The sequence below is a fragment of the Mytilus edulis genome, chromosome 13 (assembly GCF_963676685.1).
Source record: "Mytilus edulis chromosome 13, xbMytEdul2.2, whole genome shotgun sequence".
Taxonomy (NCBI): Eukaryota; Metazoa; Mollusca; class Bivalvia; order Mytilida; family Mytilidae; genus Mytilus; species Mytilus edulis.
Genome location: NC_092356.1, coordinates 59,816,359 through 59,840,406, shown reverse-complemented (window position 1 = coordinate 59,840,406; position 24,048 = coordinate 59,816,359). Strand labels below are relative to the sequence as shown.

Here is a 24,048-nt window from a genome sequence, read left to right as displayed (position 1 = left end):
AGCAGAGAATGAGTAAAGGGAGATAAAAACGGTTGTTGTAACTTAGCAGAGAATGACTAAAGGGAGATAATCAAATATCTTTAAACAACTTTTTGGTTTAGCAGCTAATTCATATAACCTTATAAACATGAATAGCACACAAAGAGAAATCACTTGGATGTATGAAAAACATAAAAGTATTTATTATCTGTTTTATCTAAAAAGTAAAATGTAAAAAAAAAGATCCTATTGGAATTTTCAAAATGGGAAAAAAGATAATAAATTGAAAATTGAACATTTCTAATAATAAAAATAAATCAAAAATATTTGGTTCTCACAGGTTAAATTAAATTGATTATTACAATGACACAACATGATTAAAGTTTCTTTAGATAAAATATTGTTTAATTCTTCAAATATCTTGGCAGCGAACAAGAGAAATATTCATACACATGTACAGAATTGTCTGCTAATATTTTTCACACCAGTAATCTCATGTACTAGTCTTGATAATTGAAATACGTTTCAGCCCTTCAGATATTTTTCACACATTTTGTAAACATTTATATCAGAAAATATTGATTGTTTTTTTATTACATTGGTTGCAATGAAATAGTCAAAATATAACTCTACAATTGTATAACCACAGACTTGAAATGCTTATCAACTATTGGATTGGACTGAAGCTTAGATTCTCATTAAATCATTTAAATTGGTCTGAAATAAGTATTATACACAAGAAAATTATTGTGGCCATTTGAATTAATAATAAATTCCATATATGGTTAACATGGGACATTCCTTAAATAAATGTTCTTATTATCCATGAAAATTGACCACCATAAAGAGGAGACCTGGTCATTATATTCAACAGAGGTCTCTTAAAACACCAACATAACTTCTTGACCTTAATATGGCTGGACTTGACCTTAATATGGCTGGAATAAAAGTGTGAAATTAACCTGATATGTTGAGACAATAATTGGTTCGAATGAAAGTGTGACTCTAACTCTACGTACATGTGTTGACCACTGTGTCCAGTGGTTGGAATATTAGCAACAATTTGATATGTCTAGACATTGTAGTTTGAAATTAGCAACAATTTGATATGTCTAGACATTGTGGTTTGATTTCACTGCAAATTTCAACTCATCAGAAACAAGAATGTGTCCACATTACACTGATGCCCCACTCACAGTCTGTCTGTCTGTCTGTCCCACTTCAAGTAAAAGTTTTGGTTAACTTTTTGGTTGAGGTAGTTTTTGATGAAGTTGAAGTCCAATCAACTTGAAACTTAGTACACATGTTCCCTATGATGGATACGATCTTTTTAATTTTAATGCCAAATTGGGTTTTTACCCCATTTTCACGGTCCACTCAACATAGAAAATGATAGTGCAGATGGGAAATTCTTGTTTGTTATATCTATTGCATCTACAGTAAAGATTGATAGCCACTAATATGGTCCCAGAGATCAGAATTTACCATCTGAAGTCCAAAGTATTTTATGATGGACTAAACTCATTTAAAAATTTCTAATTTGAAAAAAAAAAGACTTCATTCAAAGTTTACTTGTTTTCTGCTCTTTGGTCGGGTTGTTGTCTGTTTGACAATTTCCTGTTTCCATTCTAAATACTATTATATTGCAAATTAAAAATCACTTTCATTTTACTTCTTGAATTAAAAAATAAAACCTAAAAATATTGTGATTATTGAAATGTGTTTGCTATATTTATCTCCCTTTGGTTTCAATGTCCTATATTTTCAGATCGAATCCGCTTTGTTGAGCATAGACACATGAAAGATTTTTAATTAAGGATAATCAATCATGATCTAAAGATAGTACCTGAGATCTGACATGGTTTCAACATTATATAGTTATGTAATATAACAAAACCCTTGGTGATTATCGATGCTGCAAAATAAGGATTAAATAGAAAGATTTTTCTTTCAAATTAAGCTAATAACATTATTACCTATTATTCATAAAGTAATGTCACAATGTTTTAAAGATAAATATTATAAACAAAAGAAACATGCATATACAAATCTTTTAAATTATTAACAGTAAAAATGCCTGGCAAATCTTGTCAATATTATTTTCAATTTTTGAAATTATTCTTTCAACTGAAATTGTTCCTTCAATCCACTGATCCTGCTACACCTCTGCCCCAAACAATAATGTCAGATGATAAAAAAAACCCAGAATGTGTCCCAAGTACATGGATGCCCCACTCACACTGTCATTTTCTATGTTCATTGGACCATGAAATTGGGATAAAAACTCTAATTTGGCATTAAAATTAGAAAGATCATATCATAGGAAACATGTGTACAAAGTTTCAAGTTGATTTGACTTCAACTTCATCAAAAACTACCTTCACCAAAAACTATAACCTGAAGCGAGACGAACGGACGGATGAACGGTACAACGAAAAGACGGACGGACGAACGAACGAACGAACGGAGGCACAAACCAGACAACATAATACCCCCTACTATCGTAGATGGGGCATAAAAAGGAAAAGGGACTGCTACTTAGAAAAATTGGTAATTTTCAGTATTTCATGAACAAAAATAAAATGGATGATAATTCAATGCAACATTATTAACAACAAAACATAACATGTATAGGTAAACCTATAGTATTTTTGTTTCCTGCACAGTCAGCCATGCACTTTTTTCTCCAAATAGTATAAATTATATCTTTCTTACCAGCTTCTGATTCTGACCAGCAACGTCGCCTTAGCCTTGCTAGAGCCATAACTTTCATTCAAATTATGAAATTTTCTTTAAAACAATCACTTTAACACCTTAGAAAAATTGTTAAAAAAAATGGTTACCTGGGTTTGTAAAGCATCTCTGACGCAGCATTTTCCTGTTAATAAATTATCACCTTAGAACATCTATACTTTACCTACCTGGAACAGAATAGCATCTCTGACGTACCATTCTGTTTTCTTACAATAGGGTGGTAGAAACGGCAGGTGTAACTTATCTAAATCAATACTTGCATATATCATGTATATATCAATGCAAGTTTCAGGTATATATGATCTCACATTAAATCTGCAGATTAAATCAAACACTCACCAGGACACGATATTTGACGTCTATGAAACATAATTCAAGATCCAGACATTTTCTCAAAAATTTCACCAAATGTTGTGACTGTCAATCCCACCCCAAGGTTAAATCCAGCAATTACTATGTTCAAGTTATCTGATCGAAATCCAGTAAATAGTTGGATATCTCCGTTAAATATCTCTCATTGCACCAGTAATATTGTATGTAGTTACCCTTGAGGGCTTAGTATGTAACTGTAGGTATGCAATTTTTAATTATTTGATTTTCTTACATACACTGAGTTAAAACATTCAAATAAACAAACAATGTTCTTTGTTTAACAAAATAAGATTTTGTAATTTTTTACTACTTAAATTCAATCAGTGCTCAATATTTAATAAAATTCAAAGTGTCAATATCACAGTTACTGTCACCAATTCAAAATTCCACATAGGACTATCGTATTCCGTATTTTCAAGGTCACTTAAAATTCCATGCGATAAAAAAAATCCTGAAGATGACAAATTAATTGAATTTAAAATCAAATTTCACTTTTTATATACAGAATTTTTGACATTGCCAGTCAGTTGTTCAACACAAACTATTAAAATGTAGGAATCCTCCAGTCCACTTTGTACAAAATACATAAAAAAACAAATAAACTTCTATAAAGGAATTAAATAAACTCAATTTCAATCTGAATAAGTGAAAGGCTTATAATCCCCTCACAAGATAAGTCGGTTCTGTATAAATGTATCTATATCGGTATAAATACCGGTACAATTTAAATCGTATTGGTCACTTAGTTAAAACATTAACATGACTCCCCACCTGGTGATCAAAAGTTTCTAATTAAATCTTGTATACTATTATGGTCGTCCATCTTAACGTCCATTATTGTATAAGTGTTAATCACATTTCCTGAAGGGCAATTTGTTCAGGTTTTCAAACATTTAATATATAAAACGAATATATTGTATGGAAACTTAGATTTAAAATAAATATTGAAATTTTGAGTTTTGTGAACTTTGAAGTCCAAAACCTCTTCATAAGGGTAGAAATATCTTCTGTCTATATTGTACCCTAAAACAAAACTTTTTTTTTTTAAAATCATATAGAAATACTACATCCAAATCCTTGCTAAAAAGTGTCAAAGGAATTTACAGGATAAGAACCTATCAGGGTGGCCTATTAAATGAAAAAGATAAAAAAAAAAAAAGGCGCTAACCAGCTGTAACTTCCTTGGCAAAATTACTGACGACAAAGGGAAAAAAAAGGCCACAACTTAATCAAATGAAACCTTAAACAATATTTATAAAGTCAAATTGAAAATCTATAACCTACGAGACAGATACATGTTAATTTTCAATCAGGTAAAAAACCAAAAAGTCAACTTATATCAAAATAAGAAGATGTGGTATGATTATCATTCAGAGACCATATAAGTAGAAGTAAACAACTATATGTCACTATACGGCCTTCAACAATAAGCAAAAACACCCATAACCCATAGTAAGCTATGAAAGGCCTATACCCTTTTTAAATATTGTTCGATTACATGGTACAATGTAGTTATATGTAAAAGAATTTAGATATTTAACTTACTTTTCATGAAAATTCAGATCTCACGTTAAGATTACCTGTTTATATCAGTCGTGACAGTGAGATTAAAGTAACTATTTAGTTACAGTGATAAATATGTAACATTAATGAGTAGTTAATTTGTAGAATATTTATTACTTGTAATATGATAGTACGTACATGTATCTTAACAGTTAGTAGCCCAGGGTATGTGTCAAATAATTTGTTTGTCATGTCCCTAACTGTAAATAATCAAATCACAAACATTTTACTGTATATTGGAGTTAATTAACACAAACATTTGACTGTATATTGGAGTTAATTAACACAAACATTTGACTGTATATTGGAGTTAATTAACACAAACATTTGACTGTATATTGGAGTTAATTAACACAAACATTTGACTGTATATTGGAGTTAATTAACACAAACATTTTACTGTATATTGGAGTTAATTAACAGTCATCATTGTTTGTGATTTACCTATAGTACTCCCCAATTTAGAGACCATAATTTTACTTTATATTGGAATTAATCAACACATACATTTTACTTTATATTGGAATTAATTAACAGTCATCAGTAATTGTGATAAAATGATTTCCCTTCCACAATATATGCAATGACCATTAAAGACCCTTATTAGTAGTCAAGGTTATTAGACCCCTCCCACGTAGTAGTAACAGTATTAGTGTTGAAAAAAACCAACAATAGATCATATTTCAAAACCATTGAAAAAAGCAGTCTTTTCCAAATAAATAAACTGTACACAATTTAATATTTCTGATTTTGATGCTTAATAAATTTCTACACCAAGAACAATGTAGAAAGTTCAAATTAAGATGTTAACTATCGCTATAATCAGTAATAACAGACCGAAAGTCTCTTTAATATATTCTTTAGGACTGGACCATACCATCTTGTAAGAAATGGTCTTTCTTTCTAAAATGCACCAGATTATAAAACTTTAAAGCAGAGTATAAATCACTTTCTGAAATGATCAGATCCCTAGACATGACAGTGGACCTGCACAAACATACAGACACAAACACTGATATGTAGGATTGAAATATAACTTCAATTGGAAATGCTCACACACACTGAGATGTATGATAGGGGTGTAACTTAAATGGACATCCTTAACTTCATTGAAGATCAGTTATATCTAAACAATACCTAACCTATTCTCAAGGTTGATATTTGTTTGAAGTTTAACACATATCTTTCTTATGTATTTTTATTGATCTTAATTAGGCACTGACAATCCAATGCATTAGCACAAAGACAACCAAGGTCACAATTAAGAATGTGACCTTGAACGTTAAACTTACGTTATAGCCTAAAGTATAAGTAATTTGTTTTCATTATGGCGGTCATTATATCCCTGTCTGGTCACTGAGTGGACATAGCTATGTCCAGATATAAACCCCTTCAGGATAAATAACATTATTACCTAACATAAAACTATTACAAGATCTACTATACATAGAGTATCGGTAATAGATACCACCATGTTGTTAATGCATGGTGTCCAGTGGCAAATAGTTCATGTAAAAAAACATCCAATAGGCATTAGGTCAGCAAAATTAGTTTACCAGGATGAAGGGAGATAAAAATATACCTTGAACCAGTCTTCAGGCTTAACCACTAGTCCTATGGCATTGGCTTTTAAAATTTCTTTCAGACTTGTAAAATTCTTCTCTACAAGCCAAAAGAATCCAACTAAAATTTTCAAAAAATTGAGCTTTGTGGACTGAAAAAGTTAATTGGAAGACTGTTTTAGACATTAGGGTACAAATACTAATTAAACAACTTCTAGACCAAAAATGTCCATCACAGGACTTTAAGACTTAACATGATTTCTGAAATAACTTTGAATTTATAAACTTCTCTGAAATGTAAAAATGTTAAATCGAATAAATGACCAAAGCTTACCTCTTGTCAGTCGAATTCTAGGAATTAAATAATTTCCCCAAATAACAGTGTTTCCTTCCTTCATTACAAACTAGAGAGAAGTAACAAATCTTTACCAACATTCAGAATTATATATAGCATTAAAGATAAGTGCATCACAGATGATAGTTGTTCTTCATCGACACTCATTCTAAAAATATCAGGTCTACTTGAAAACATAATTGAAAGTCAAGTAACTTTGAGATGTTATCAGCTTTGTTTAAACATTTTCTTTGAAAATTCACGTTAACCAATAACATGAAATAAGTGGATAACTGGTATGATTGCCAATTTTTAGATAGTCCATATTCTCCCAACTGTCCTCTCCAGCAACAATTTCATGTATTTGTCTCTCAAACAGTGAACCAGTAATTTTGTGTAAACTGATCCCTTGTATTGAGTCTAAACTTCCATTGACAGGTGCTGTATAAATAAATGATCAATGATAATAAAACTTTCAATGTAATGTAATATATTGGCTCATAACAACGGACACAAAATCCTCAAACAGAAAAGCCATAACTATAAAGACTATTTGTCTCAAAATAAAGTAAAATCTACAGTCCAATAGAAGAAATAGAAGTAACATAGTCACAGAGGACTCAACAAATGTTTGGACATCACAATGGTCAAGTAGTAGTTACATGTATTTCTGAAGATAAAATATCAGAGGCCAATGGGAATGACTGCAATTAGGGGTACTTGTGTACTTTTCTTTTGGCACAGTCACTTCATTTAAAATACCATCAATTATTTTGGAAAGGGTGAACAATGTATTACTTTTCATCCAAATTTTGTATCAAACAAACTTTTTCATAAAAGACTCATATTTTAATAGCACTTCTTATAACTACTCAAAAAACATATCGGGGAAATTTCAATTTTATTTTGTAAGTAAAGCATAATGGCAAAAACATTGGCTAACAATTTTAGAAAGAAAGTCTTCTCTTGGAACTATTTTTCTCCTAATTAAATTGAAAATAACAAAGAAGTTTATCAACCCCCTTTTTAAGCCTTTAAGAACCCCAATTTGTAATATCCTTGATAAATATAAAATAAAAATAAATAAGCCATAATTCTGTCCTTAAATGATGTAGTGACCAATGTCCTGTCTAATTAGAATTGACCACTTTGACCATTACAACTAACAATTTTATTACCACTCATTGAATATTCATGTATCTGTAAGAAATATATATATATATACTATTGAAACAATCAATAGTACAAAGAAAACTAAAGAATGAGTAACATGAACTTCACCTTGGGGTCATCTCAGGTGCTCTGGAAGGGAAAGTAAAACAGTCTAAATAAAGCTGAAGACTGAGTAACATGAACTTCACCAAAACTTGGGGTGATCTCAGGTGCTCTGGAAGGGCAAGTAAAACAGTCTAAATAAAGCTGGAGACTGAGCAGCAATTAACCCACAAAGAATATTTACATAGTAGACTTGAAAATTATAGGATAAGACCCTATTTAGCCTAAACTAGACTAACTTATTTATAAAACCTCTTGTTTTTTTTTATAGCTTACCTGGAAAATGTAAGTAATGCTGGAACACTGGACTAACTAAGTTCATATCTAGTGATGCAGTCATTATCAATTCTTGTGACTGTATCCTTGTCTAGATAGTTTACTTATGAATCAGAGAAACTTGTCCATTGTCAATAAAAGTCTGATCTTTCTAACTATCTATGTCATAAGCCAAATTCAAGATTGATAACTTATTTTCATAAGAGAAATTATCACCTTTAATGTCAATACCAATGCATTTACTTTGTGTGCTTTTCTTTCCAAGAAATATTACGTCAGTATTACAGTAATCCATCGAAATTCCGATAACATCCTAACAAAATGATCCTATTAAAAAAACTCCAGGAATGCAGGATTTCTTTAGTTAAAAGTAACTTTCAAGCAAATTAATGGCATTCTCAGAATAAATTAATCATATTTAATGATTAACACCATAGCAGGTTCCAACATAATTATTGACACTTTACATAATCCTCTTACATAGTTGTATGATACTAAACTTTCTGATTGGAATACAATTTTTCTGTTTAATTCATTGTATGTCTGTTACAACAAGAAGATACAGTTTCACCAATATCCTAATTGGTTTAATTGTTTAGTCCAATTTTCTTAAGAATCTTAATTTTATTTGTAGGATAAGATTTGCTATTATTATCAATCCATAAAAAACGTCTTTTAAGCCTGAATTTACACTGATACTTTCCATTATATGTGTATGTTTTAAGCACAATTGTAATTACCTAAGTTTGTTACTCATTGCTATCCAATATTATTCTCACAATAAGAAATCCTGATGGAGTCCTTATTCCACATGTTGATACTCATTTAAGTAATTCTGGCTTTAAATCAATCTAAACACTACCAATTGTTGATTTTTGACTGCAGTTAGTTGTTTTTGTTTTATTATTGAAATGTTAAGAAAAAATAATTAATGCCATTACCACAACCACAAGGTTCTATTAGGCAATCAATTTGTTTCTTAGATTTAAAATACACTGATTCAGAATCAATTTGTTTCTTTAGATTTAAAATACAATGATCGGCAATCAATTCAGTTGGAATTTTGATTTTTAAGATTCAATAACATCTAACAGCAAAATTTGACAGTTAAAATAACGATATCAATTCCATAATATAGTCCTTGACTTAGTTGAATGAAGATTTTTGTTAAACTTATAAAATGTTGCATAATGACCTGCAATTTTAATTTTCAAACCACAAAATAAATCCTTAAAACAGCAACGTCTTTATCTGCACAGGTAAACATTCCAAGTAAAAAACAACATTTACATTATTAACATTAAGTTCTCAAAATGTCATGATTACATTACAGTGTCACAAAATCCTTTTCACTGACAAAGGTGGTTTGACATACTTCTTTTCATTCCAAATTAATTTTGACGCTATCTGCACAATTGATATCCCTATGTTGTTAAATCCATCTTAATTAGATAAAACCAATTAAGAAAAAAATACCGCTTCTGAACGGAACGACTATGAATACGGTTTTTCAAAAGTTGCTTCCATTAATGATTATTCTAGGTCAAAAATTTCAATCAGCTTTCGTTTTCACTAACAGTGCAAAATATTCAATCAGTAGAAAATAATTTCTTCCTATTTCCCAAAAGTACATGGAGTATTGAAATAATCTGGTTACATCTATCATGAATTTGCCATCGTAACTAAGATGATTAAATTGATGCTAGATGGAATCAATCATTTGTTAACATTTTGTAACTAGTCATCAACCTAACTCATTTATTATTCAACGAACAAATCACAAATTAATCTGTCACTTGTGATTTTTAGTCTTTTATAAAAGTTATATTTCTCTCTACTTAATGTTGGTTATGGAGCTAAAATTACAGGTACATAGCCACACAACAGATAATACACAATTAAATTTTCTTTCACAGTTTTGACTGTTTAGTTTCAATTGTTCCAAAAATTTCTTGAATATTCAATAATTTGTGAACTTTTAAAATATATCTCGCTCTACCAAATATTGGCGAAGGAGCTAAAATTACGGGTACACAGCAACACAACCGATAAAGTGTCTTTTACAGTTTTAAGTTAAGTTTCATTTGTTCCAAAAATTTCCTTGAATATTCAATAATTAGTGAACTTTTAATAAAAGCTGAAAAATAATAAGCTTTTTATCCATTGTAAAATAAAATGTCATGAATTAAGATTCCAGTGAACAGAACATTTCAGCAACATATGCTGAAGAACTGCATTAGCTCTACGGTAATATACTCAGGTAAGAAAATCATTCAACTTCGATATAAAATGGTTTAAGGCAATGGTAAATTTAAGACAAGTATATTCAATGATTCCGTATTGATTACATTGGATCCTTCGTTACAATGATAATCCATCTATGTAAAAATTGTCCTTCATTACGGAACAACTTCCGACATTGAATGATTCCCCTAAAGGTGAAATTGATTATTACATAACGAGACTGAAGTAAAACCAGTGTCACTTAGTTCATATCTATTTTCATCAGATCAATGCAGTAATCTTTTTATCAATTTCAAAATAAATTTTTTAAAATAGTACAAGAAGAGATGAACTTAACCTGTATTTATTGATAAATAGTTAGATAAGATCCTTGCATCCACAATGCAGAACCTGTCAATTTGACAGTTTTGAGACAATTCGAGAGACAAAACTTTTTTGCTTAGGACCATAGGCTGTTGATAGTTATCCTTCTATGTAGTCTGGTTTATTAAGGTTGTTTACATTGGTAACCATAGTTATTCCTTCTATACCATTACTTCTATTAAATCATATTAAAGCAAAGATATCCCATCTGAGGTTAATGGCTATATCAGGTTTGTTTAAGATCTTGCTCAAAAGGCAAACTTTTACTATTGGGACTGATACAGGACAAAATCACAATAATATTTTTCTGCAAAATGGGGCCAAAAATTATTATCTCTCAGGGACTTTGTCTCAGAGAAGTTATTTCACGTGACCTACATTTGCTATTGCTGAGTTGAAAACTGGACATCCATCAATTCAAAGACAAGTTCCAGTGACCTACATTTGCTATCAAGTTGAAAATGGGACATCTATCAATTAAAAGACAAATAGTAATTTTGTGGACTTTCAAACTGGCATCATCTAATTACAAGTAGCTTCTGGATCAATATCAAATTGATCACTCGACAAACTACTTTAATTAGAGCTGATTACAAAACATTCTATTGTACAGTCAGGTCAATTAGTTCTCTAGAAATCTATAGTCTCATTTACAAACAGATAAATCTATAATCACTCCGGGAGGGAGACAAAAGCTATGGATGTCAGACTCATTGGAGGTATTGTCTCTTGAAACATGATTAAAAAGCCTCAACAATAAAAACAATTATCAAATGACCTTTGACAAAATTTGACATTCTATTATATTATCATCATTATGATGCAGTAATAGACAGCTTGTGGTAACGAAACAAAAGCTATATATGAGACTAACATTCAGGTGTATATATGTGGAGGAAAAGACAAGCCTGTATCTTTATAAACTTGTCATAGAAATTTTCCAATCATATAAAAGCAAGCCCAAATAAGGTTCCAAATTGAATCCGTTTCTGAGATTTACATATATTTTTTCTACCAATAAAACCGTAGACAGATTAAATGCATTTTGCAATTCTACATATATATTAAAAGCTTGTCAAAGTTACCTATAATCAGCTGGTGAATGACAGTAAAACCTTTTTGTCCATGGGCTCTCGGTTAAAAAAATTTACTCAATTCTCTTGATTACAAAATTTGTGCTAAAAAAAAACCAAATCCAGTGTCGTGATTGGCTGATTCCTAAGTGGGAGTTCAAATATCTTACTCAAAAGTTATATGTCTGCAAGGCCTGATCCTCCACTGCAATAGTTACATCATCAGACCAACCAATGAGAAAATAACTCTCAAATCCTAGTGACTAATGGAACATATGATATAAAATATATATTCCTACTGAATGGAAGGTCTGTGACTTACCTTTTATATTAAGTGTATTTCCACCAAGGAGAAATGATTCACATTCTAGAGGTAATGGAGTTTTAGAGGCTTCCACGTAGATGTTGACGTTGTTTACGTTCAAACCCCTTCTCTCTAAGCTCGTCTGTATGGCAGATCTGTTGTTTATAAAGAAATTCATACTTGTCCAGTCATTGAATTAGATGCTAATAAATTAATGTAGAAAACTTTGGAATACATGTATATTTTTCATTAAAATGACTTTGTGTAATATTTTGTGACATTTTGTCAAACGAAAATTAATCAGGCAGTCAAACCAATCAATCATTAATACCACTGTCCATGGTTAGACAGAGGGTTGGGCATATTCCACTATGTTTTAACCCTGTCCCATTCTGAATGTGTATGTACCAAGTTAGGAGCTGTGCTTGTTCTTTGTTCTTGTTGATAACTTCTACATCATGTCATTTCTGATTGAGAGTTGTCTCATTGGCAGTCATCTTATTCCCTTAAATAGTGTTGGAACTACTGCTCTAATAACTGATCAATTATAATATACTTGTTTTGTTTTTGAATATGAAATCTCTAAAATTGTAAATTTTCCCCAAAATGAAATGATCACAAACCTCAGACTAATTCCTTTCACGGCAGCCATTATTTCAACATCATTATCACGATCCAAAAACCTCAGCGTAAAACATTCATCACTTATAACAGTCTACAACATATCAAAACATTAAATAATTATAGAGTTGATATCAATAAATAAACTCTATTTATCTGGGTACAATCCTTAAACGCAGTAAATATTTTAGGTTTTCATGATTTTTTCCCATTTTATTGAGAACTATAATATCAAATCTGTTTATGTATGCAAAAAACATTAATATTTAAAATGAAATAAGTATTAAAAGTATTCTATTCTAACTTTGACCTTGAAAAACAGGATAATGACCTTTAACCTCCACAAAGCAAATCTTAAAACCATAAATATATAATATGCTATGTACTAGATTTTTATTTTCCATGTAACAAATTTGTTAAAAAATAATTTCAGTTTAAACTTCGAGACAAATATCATTTTTTTTCAAATGAACATTTTCAGTGCTAGCAGGTGAACTATAAACAACTAAATTTGCCATGCAATTTATTGATGTGACCATAACTAGTTTGAAAGTGAGGCAAACATTAATTCTTCCAAATATTTTAAAACTTGGATCTAATTCTCTTATATCTGATACAGTGAAAGAAAAGTCAATAAAATTCGAAAATTAATTGCTGCAGATTTAATAATTGAAAGTGTAGCTTGAAAAACAGCACCGATAGAATTGTTGGTTTATAGTATGCTGAAAATACATGATAAGCTAATACATTTCATTGTATGTTCCATATCTAAAAACATATAATACATTAAAAATAAGAAGTGTTTTAAAACATGTCATCATTGTTTAAGAGAAAGATAGAAAGTTATCCATGCAGTGAAAAAAGCAAGTGAAGCAATGACACCTTATCACCAGCCAAATCTTTAATGCAAAAAATTATAAATCTGTATTCACCATAAAACAAAACTCCAAAGCTCCATGCCGCTCTTTTGATTTAAATACCATATTCAATTTACAAGGTTTTTTTAAGAATAGTAATACAATTTAATTCCAAAGAAGTCTGTATTATTCTAAAAGTTTGATAGGCCTTACAAGATACAACTCTTCAAAATGTTACATCATTTAACTTTCTTTACAGTAGTTTCCCTTGTTATATTGTGCAGCAAAATGTTACACTGATCAGTCTGATGCACATTTCTTTGGGGTTTACTGCTCTATGTTATCTATCCTTAAACTGTTTTAGTCTTATCATGTTTATCGGTCATATTAAAAAGAAATATACTGCATTTCTTTCTGTTTCATCTCAATTTTGACCTTTGAGTTCAAAACTATTGTATTATGATTTTACTGAATAAGAAAACTTACATTTAACACCACTTTTTCAAGGAATCAAATGTATATATGTACAGTAAATTCAGAAATTATTGTAAGGCTTTTATTCCTGTGAATAATGGGACTTAGTGATTTTCTCTATCAAAAGACATGCATTCTGATATTGAGATATATATATATATATATATCATATAAAAACTTTCTTGAAATTGCAATAATTTCTGAAATTATAGTAATTAGTTCAAATATACAAATGTACTGTGGATACTGTTTGGATAGTAATACATGTAACATATTTATTTTACTGTTAGAAAGTATCCCATGTTAGTACTAAGTAGTGTTGGAGGGAAGGGTTCAAAATATACCATAAACTGTCATAAATTGAATATGGTGTATATAATCGTAGTTACAAATTGAACCCCAGTTTGTGCATATTTCTTTGGCTTGATAAACTATTGCTTCAAAATAAATTTCAAGTTGAATCTCCTATAAATCCTAGAAGTTTTGCTTTAATTGCATTTAAAATTTAACAGTAACATAAACATGCTAGTTTTTTTATTTAAATATTATTATAAGCTTATGATCACATCTCCTTTTATTCTTATGAAAATGTGAAATCTAGATGTAAAGCAATCAGAAAAATAAGAGTTGAATGACCTAAGAACTTGTGATGTTATGAATGATTCTAATTAAGATAACTAAAATCAACTATTATAGCCAAATAAATGACTAAATTTTGAAAAAATAATAATTCAAAGGGTTAAAAACATCTAATGAAATTCTATTACTACAAAATGTTCACACAATTTCACTGAAATTTATGTTTTTATTTAATATAAAAGAATATATAAAAAATGTCATGTAAACAAAGAATTTTTAGATTTCATATCAAGGGAAATAACTCAATGTACAAACTGGGTGCAGACAACATAGATACATCTACAGTGAACTAAATGGTCTATTTAACACAGATCACCCAAAGCACCTTTGATTGTCTACGTAAAGCTCTTTGACTAACAGAACCGGCGTCTAAATCCTCAGATTTAGGTCGCAGGACTCTCTTCACGTTTCCTTTTGTATATCTGCTAACGTCGTCAGCTAAACCCAGGCTCTGATCACTTTCGTCAGAGTAATCAGAAAATGCTTCAAAGTCATTTATGATTGGTTGTTCACCCTATATGTGCAGAGGTAAAATGGAAAAGAAATGGGTTAAAAATGTGGTTCATGCAGATTGAAGTGCATTTAAAAGGAGCCATCAAAATGACTTTTTGAAATAGGTTAAAAAATAGTTTATTTATGTGCATAGTAAATGTAGAGTTCAAAAGTTATATTTTTTAAGCTGTTGAGAAAGAGAACATTGCGATATACAGTCAAACCTTTATATAAAGGTCACCGCCAGGTCAAGAGAAAAGTGGCATTATACAAGAGGCGTCCTTTTAATTGAGGTGTGAAATGCATATTCTGGTCAAGAAAAAAGTGACATTATAAGGGAGGAGTTCTTTTAATTGAGGTGTGAAATGCATATTTAGACATTGACTTGACAAAGCAAGCTTTTGTTTTAAAGATGAACCTTTATACCAGGTTTGACTGTATATTATATGTGTTTTTTATTTATGATTATTATTTTGAAATATAAGGCATTTTATCTTATAAACATGATTTAATGTTGATTGGTTGCATTTTGATTGCTCAACTTCCACTTTGCCCTCTTTATCATTTTCTCAACATATCTGCATATTAAATTTCCTGTCAGAACATTCAGCCACCATTAAATATGACCACTAAAATACCACCTATAAATAGGGACCACTAAAATACCACCAATAAATAGGACCGTTACAATGTCATAATGGAGAGGGATTACAACTATTAATGATTGATAGGTATTCTACTGGTATCACCTGGTTCCCTGTAACATGTATATAATAAAACTTACGTCTGTATGACGTCTTTTATTCTTGAGAACTTTCTTGCGTTTCAATTTAGCCTCTAAACTTGACGTAGGTGCAGGAGTTTGAAATCTGCAATAAAATGATACAGAAGTTAAAACTTGTAATTAGTAAGACATTTTTTATACTTTGTAAAATTTAACGATTTGACTTTGTTTAAGAAAGCATAGCATTGAAGCTTAAGTAAAAGTATCATAAAATATCAAGTTTCAAGCCACAATACGAACATTTTTAGTGACTGATAGCATAGTTAATTTTGTTACCTATTTTGACATCAGACACATACTTCTTTAATAATGAGTTTTACTGTGCCGATTGCCGTGTGTTTTGTTTATAATCTACATTGGTTAGTGGTGATGGGGAGGGTTGAGATCTCACTTAAAATCTTTAACCCAAGGCCCATATTTGCACTTGTCTTAAGTCAGGACCCTCTGGCCTTTGTTAGTCTTGTATGGTTATTTATTTTAGTTTATTTATATGTATTTGAGTTTGGTGTTTCACTGAACTAGTGCACATTTTGTTTTGGGGCCAGCTGAACCTCTGGGTGCAGGATTTTCTTGCTGTGTGGAAGACACATTAATAGCCTTCGACTGGTTTTTTACAGTTTGGTCGAGTTGTTGTCTCTTTGACACATTCCTTATTTCCATTCTTTATTTTATCATAAAATATCAGTTTCAAACCACAATGTGAACATTTTTGCTGAGTGAGAGCATCACAAAAATGTAGATGTTTTTTCCTGGCTACTTGGACAGAACTGTTAAATTCTATATTTCTTACTTATAAGCTTCTGCTCTTTTGTTATACATGCCATCTGTCTGATCACCTTGGTTACCAGAGTCTGTTTCTCTGTTCTCATTGTCACTGTTTTCAGTATTTAAATTTGGCGTAGATTTTCCTCGAGGCAATGCTCCATTTGCTAATGCTAAAATAAATTTTACATTTATATAAATGAATTTGTACATGTGAAAAAAATCTATTTTATTATATAATTTTTTTTGCTCTTAATAACATTTAGACACATTTATTTTAAATGTTTTGCTAAAATTTCATAAGAGACAATTCTTTTTGAATTGTTTCACATTTTGAATTGTTTCACATTTTGAATTGTTTCACATTTTGTTATCTTCGGACTGTTCATAGCTTTTTACACTTTCAGAGTTATATTCATTATTGAGTTCACTTTACAAGTGAGCCATGCACATCCTTGTCTTTTGTTTTTTTTCTCAAAAATTTGCAATAAAACCACTTTTCCTTAAGCTAAGACTTAGCAAACACCTGCAAACATGTTTAACCTCACATTTTGTATGTGCTTGTCCAAAGTCAGGAGCCTGTTATTCAGTGGTTGTAGTATGCTGCTATATATCATATTTGTTTTTTTGTTTGTTGTTTCGTTTATAAATCAGGTCATTGGCCTTTAATAGCTTGATACACAGTATGGGTATTGCTCAATGTTGAAGGCTGTACAGTGACCTAGGCAGTATATTTACTAACATATACCAGTCACGATTTGGTCTTTGGTAGATAATTGTCTCATTAAAAATCATACCACATCTCATTTTAATAACATGTCATCCTGATCCCCTAGAGTCACCTGTCATGTTGCTCATGATAAGTACAAATTAGAAAATAATCTAATTAATAAAAACAAACCTGTATTATTTTTGCGTTTTGGTGCATCTAAAACAAGATGGCTGCTGTTACCAAGTTCTGATCGAGAATGTATAGATTTATCACAGTCCCCACATAACAGTAAGGGGGCGTTACCGTTAGACTCTGTACAATCAGGGTGATGACACACCTAAAAATAACAGAAAATAGCATTCAATATACGATTATTACATTTATAAAACAAAAATCTATTCTACAAAAGGAAGAGACCGATTTCATTGCAATGTAACTCATCTGAAACCATACAAGTGGGATATATTTGTGACATGACGTATAAATGTAGTGTTTTGTATTTCCTTAATTTGTCTTTGAAACAATCTTTTTTTCTACAGAAAACGTCAAGTTTTGAGAAAATTCAAAGACCCCTGTCTTACATACATATGAAATTTAACACTTGCCCAATTGTACTGCCATTTCGCAGGCATCTTCTAGTGTGATGCACAACTGAGCATAATCTATTACCTGAGAGCAAGTTCAAGGATACTCATCATTATGCCTGAGCCTAATTCTTTGGTAGATAAAAGGCTGTACTTTGTATTGATGACAATATTATATATCAACATCATCTGAAACTATTTTTCTGAAATCTATTGATTCCAACTTGATCTCCAATAATAAGAATTCTCTATATTAAATATTGCAATGAAATTATTGTCATACAGATTTAAATAAACTTTTGTCTATAGATTATTGTTTAGAAGCTGCATCTACATGAACATATGTTCTCGGGTAACAGTCTAATAATTGTATATCACATTACAGTACAATCAATTTACTTCATTTATTTAACAATGATGAAATTTCTATCGAAATCTCCATAACCATACAACATGATACAATACTCAAGGCTTCAAGGTACATAAAATATAATGATCAAATATATTTATGGCTTCAAATATCAGAGACCATAATATAAACTTAAAGTTCAAACAGAGAATATTACCATTTTTCAATTTACTGAAAAATTGTCCTTTATAAAAACTTAATATAAAACCAAGCTATTCACTTTGGGCGTTTTACTACCTTTATTCATATAAATTTATAAATTTTGATAATTTTTCTTTGAAATATTAATGGATAAGACCACCTTCCTGGTTTAAAATAACATTTTGTCAGAGCCTAAAAGTCTTCACTCCCTGTTCTTCACTACTCGAGTTTGTTACATTATAAAATGATCTTTTTGCTTTAATTAAGAAAATGTGTAAAATATCCATTAAAGTTAAGGATTTGGATTAAAAAGAGATTAAAATTAAACAACACAGAAAACAGATATTTTTGTTATTTTTTTAGGAACACTAAACAAAATTCAGCTCCTTGTTCCAGAGGATCTAAAAAATCCCATATTTAGTTTTAATTCAAAAGATAGGGAAAAAAATACTAAAAATATATTTTAGATCTATGAATTATATTGTGTTTACATTCAAGCATTTAAAAATATATTTATACCTGATTAAGGTGTGCTCGGATCATTGTTTAACTGAAAAAAAAACACTAAAGTTTATCCTTAGAGCTCAATATTCCTTGTCTAATCCTTAGAAGGTATACAATACTATTAGGATTTTATAAAAAAAAAAAGGTTAAATTTATTTAAAGTTTATTTCCTAGTGAAATAAACTTTCAGGATTCAAAGTTTATTTGTATTACAAATCTAATTATTTCCTCTTTAGTTATAAATTGATACTAAATCCACTCGAAGCTGGTCAGGAGTTAACTATTTATAAAAGTCTTATACTTTTAAAGATCAGCAGGGAGAATGTATCTTTTAGTACTTTGTACTTGTTTGGCTTTATAACTATTTTGATCTGAGCTTCACTGATGAGTCTTACTTAGATGTACTAAATTATAATCCTGGTACCTTTTTTTGATAACTAATTAGTCCTTCAACAAATTTTTTGGGCTAACATTTTAGAGGTTAGCCATATTAACTGCTATTGGATAATTTTGCCACCTTGGAATAAAATGTGTAAGCAAAGACCCATAGAAAGGAACCCAAATTAAATTCACAGGGCAATTTTAAAGAAAAGAAGACCAGCAACTGTAAAAGAATAAAAAGACGAACATCAGTCAACAAATTATTGAAGAGTAGGGAATTCCTATGAAGTTTCTGTTACAAATAAAGACATCAATACAGATACAGTCCAAATATTATTTGCACTTTTTCATCAAGGAATCATTTATTTCAATTTAAAGAGTGAACAGACCGATCATATCAGTGTCAATCCCAAGGTTAATTCAGAAATTTGATTGATTGTTGATGTTGAGCAACATTTTCAATTTTCTTTGGCCATTCATTGTCACCAGTGTTTACTGCTGGAGGAAGCCAGCCAACAATAAAAGAGAATCATAGACTTCAGCAGATAAATTTGAAATCCAAGTCAATTAAAGTAAAATGCACCTTCATGGAGGAAGATAGATAGAAGTAATTATCATTCAGAACTATTTCCCCCTGGACAGGCATCACATTCTTACCATGATTTGATAGCTATTTCTAACAGGACATTCTATCTTCTCTTGACCATTATGCACAGGAATATCAATCTCTTTTACAGTTACCTCCCATTCGCAAACCTCTTCTTTTCCTGGAGTCTCTAAAACATCACAACTTATAGACTTTCTGATTGGTACTGAATCAATCATGAATCTAACCTTTTTCCCAGAGTTTGAACCTTTACCATCTTTGATAATAGGACTCAGTGAATTAATACTGTTACTTTTCGTTGAAACTTCTAAACTGTTTTTGTTTGTATCATCGAATAACGAAGTTGTACTGTAACTTTTGAAATTTTCTTGTAAGTTTTCTAACTTTGAAAAATTGTCTAGAACATCAATTTCTTCTGTGCTTAAATGTATACATTGTTTATCACAATTATTGTTAGAAATTGCCTGATCGGTACTTTTCTTTTTCTCGAAACCTAATATCATTTCTTTGACTTTGAATTTTCTAACAGAAAAAGTCTCAGACTCGTCTTCATCAGAGAAAATGATTGATTTAATCTCCTCATTTATGTCGCCATTGGTAACATTGCCATTGGAAACAGAGTTGCCATTAATATCTTCATCAGATTCTTCATTTTCAATGATGTCATCCAACGATGCTATCACATGATCAACTTCCAAGTTTTCCTTATCACTTTCCTTCTCACGGTCACTGTCACATGCATCAGACGACAAAATCCCATTGGAAGAGTCAGTATTGTTCCCATTATTTATTTCCTCTATGGGAACGACCTGACAAGGAGAGGTAGGAAATCCACTATCGGGTGATGAAACTGGACTGACAACAATTTTCTCGCTACTTGTAGACTTAAATGGACTTTTACGTCTAGGCCAAGAAAATCCATAGTCAGCAAGAATGGGCATGAAGAATGGTACAGGTGAAGTTGGTCTGCTATTTGAATTCTTTGGAGATTCGTAATCTGCATCATAATCGTACTTGTAAACATCCCCTGCAGAGTGGACAGTATGCAGTTTCTTCTTTTTCCCAGACTTCTCATTCTTAATCTCTGGAGCTGAAATTTGTCTGTTTATGTTTTTTGCTTTTTGTTTTTTTTTCCGAGGCATAATGACAGTAAATATTTAAGTATCTTTTATACCCACAGTCAAAATATTTACAACTTACAATCACTTTTTAAGATTTAAGTGTCCTGATTTTTTTTTAATCCTTGAGTGAACAAATCACAAAAAAGATTAAAAAGTTATGAAATATTTTTCTCATTAATCCCCAGCTGTCAAAATGATTTAGTTCATATCCTTATAATCGAAACATATCATGCTAAATCGTTTCACAACTAAGTCAAATTTTAATAAGCAAGAGTTGGCTTACAAATCCTAATTATTGGGTGGTCATTTACAAAAGATTTAAATCTTCACAGGTCAAGCTTGTAAAAATGTCCACAAACTCCCGAACAAAAGACCTCTTCACATATAATTTACTGCGATTTCATATCTTTGTTGATGATTGGTGACAATCTACTAATTATCAACCGACTGCCACTTTCTTTAAGCTCAGCTTAATTCAGATCTCAAACAGGTTTTCTACATATGTTTGCAAAACTTTATTTGTCAAACATTTAAAATTAATCACACAAATAAGAATACGGTTTCCATAAATGTATTCATAATGTTCATCAAAAGAATTCCTTAAAGTGCAATATGGTTTGAATTGATCCTTATCCAATGAAGTCCCGTTTTATTATGATATATAATTACTTGTGACAGGAATGTCTTAAAAGTTTGTTTAAACTCAAATTCATGAATCAATTTTAAGTAAAAGTCAAAACCACTCCAATAATAGTGCACTGTCTTTTTAAATTCCAGCAAAGGCGTTACACTACGCACTGTCTATTAGATGTCTGGGAAAACCTCAGAATATTAAGTAATCAATATTTCGTCAATACTTTTAAGATATTTTGTATCCAAAAAATAAATTGTTTGCATAACTTTCGCTACCTGAATTTTGCAGATCAATTAAACCAACTGAACCCTTCTTTAAGTAAATCAATTATCTATCATGGTTTCTCCTTTAGAAATTGATTGAAATATACATAATTGAACCGTTTAATTTTCTTAATTTAGACGATGATATGTTACGGAATGTCTAAGTCTTCATGTGGAATCTGACACCACCCTTTATCAATACCGATCAAATGTTTCTAGCATTGTAAAACAATCGAATGATAGGGTTTAAGTTGGACACTTAACGAGATAAAACACCTGTATTTCCAAGTAACAAAAAAGCTACAGATCTCTCCACCGTTTGATCCTGATCAATTGAATGCTTTTTTTCAATGCAAACATTTGTTGACAGTGTCTATGTGTATCCAAACCTCTCAACGCTACCTGCTACAATTGTTTGTTTGTTTGTTTGAGTCTCCAACCTTTTATATCAGTCTGTGGTTATTTTTTGTCCATGAATTTGAAACAATTGTACATTTTATCCTTTTACTAATCTATGGATCTATGTATTAAAACATAAGTTTTTATAGGTTCACTATATGTAAGTCCCTTGAAGTATGTCAATTTTTTCAGCAATGCAAATTGCTGTGCATTTTTTGTGTCCTCCACGAAATTATTTACAACTTCTATTAATTCTATGCAGCAGCTTTATATATGGAAGTAAAGATCTATATCCGAGTTGAAGAATTTAAGAAGAGTTTCAACTATGTCACTTGAAGATTAATGCACATCTGAATGACAAAATCTATATAACACTATGTTTACCAGGATATAAAAAAAGGAAGTATTAATTGTTAACAAGATACATTATGTTTAAATTAGTCTCTGTTGTTTTGTTTGAAACATTAAATTCACAAAAAAATGTCATTGAATGCATCGCATCTGTCAAATCTGGACAAACATACTTGTCAAGCAAATAAATCGGTAATCCATTTTTAAACAAATTCTTGAAATCCAATAAACTGTACAACTCCGTGTTACAAAGCGTAACTATTTGATAAAAATATAATTAAACCGTTCACAGATGTCATATCTTTCGTGTTATTTTCCATAAATCCATTGATAAATAATGAAATAGATCCATAAACCATTCAAATCATTTCAAGATCCACGAAAAAAATTACTGTTGAAATTTTCATCTTAGACGAAAATAGCAGTTCAAATTGTTTCGATGTCAATTAATCCTAAATGGTAATAAATTAACGAAAAGGTAACATCTCTAACGAAAACTTGATGAAAAATGATGCACCTGTACTTTAATAAACCTATCACTAATCGTATCCAAATGTACAATTACATTTTATAAAGCATTGAATAGGATAAATCAAGAGAGGTTCCACATGAGTAATAGCTGCTCAAAAGAGCCATTGAAAGTACAACAAAGCATGAAAATCCTTCCGTTTCATGCTGCTTTTCAATGATTCAACCGGCTAATCAAACCTGTTTTTCCCCTAATAACGAAAGAAGAAATACTTTATTGTTATTTATAATCCTCCATCTATCTTCTATTGTCCGTGCTGATCATAATCCTTATTACCTACGAACTAATGAGGTGGCCGATGAACTGAGTTTTTTCTCAAGTGTTAATTTAACAACAAAACATTTGTTTACGTTGTTGATATAAGATAAATATTTACAATCAAAACTATGACGAACAATGGACGGAAATTTGCTAATGTTATGTTTAAATTTATGATAAATTTTATAGTAAAATATTTGTCCCGTAAATGACCTATTGAAAAAAGGCTATAAAAACCTACTTAGGAAGCAACACCCTGCCATAATAATTTTTATATTTAGATTCTAATTTAATTTTGCAGGGCGAGACGTTATGATATTTTATTCATTATGAATCATTTGATAGGGATATAAAAACATTGAAGTAACAACTGTTTGTTGTTTGTCTGTTTGTTTGCATAAAACCAATTTTACCTACATTTGTGTCA

At 30.4% G+C, this 24,048-nt stretch overlaps 1 protein-coding gene across 1 annotated transcript in view; it reads right to left on the bottom strand.

Annotated features, from left to right (window-relative positions):
- Positions 1-23,372, bottom strand: part of LOC139500754 (pleckstrin homology domain-containing family G member 5-like) — a 76,061-nt gene extending 52,689 nt beyond the window's left edge. Inside the window, exons 1-7 of the mRNA XM_071289588.1 lie at positions 20,117-23,372; positions 17,630-17,777; positions 16,757-16,901; positions 15,967-16,051; positions 15,016-15,204; positions 12,723-12,814; positions 12,118-12,254 (exon numbers count right to left, since the gene is read on the bottom strand). Of these exons, the coding sequence (XP_071145689.1) occupies positions 12,118-12,254; positions 12,723-12,814; positions 15,016-15,204; positions 15,967-16,051; positions 16,757-16,901; positions 17,630-17,777; positions 20,117-21,208 (1,888 nt within the window). The 5' untranslated portion in view covers positions 21,209-23,372. The remainder of the gene's footprint in view (positions 1-12,117; positions 12,255-12,722; positions 12,815-15,015; positions 15,205-15,966; positions 16,052-16,756; positions 16,902-17,629; positions 17,778-20,116) is intronic.
- Positions 23,373-24,048: the final 676 nt, after the last annotated feature.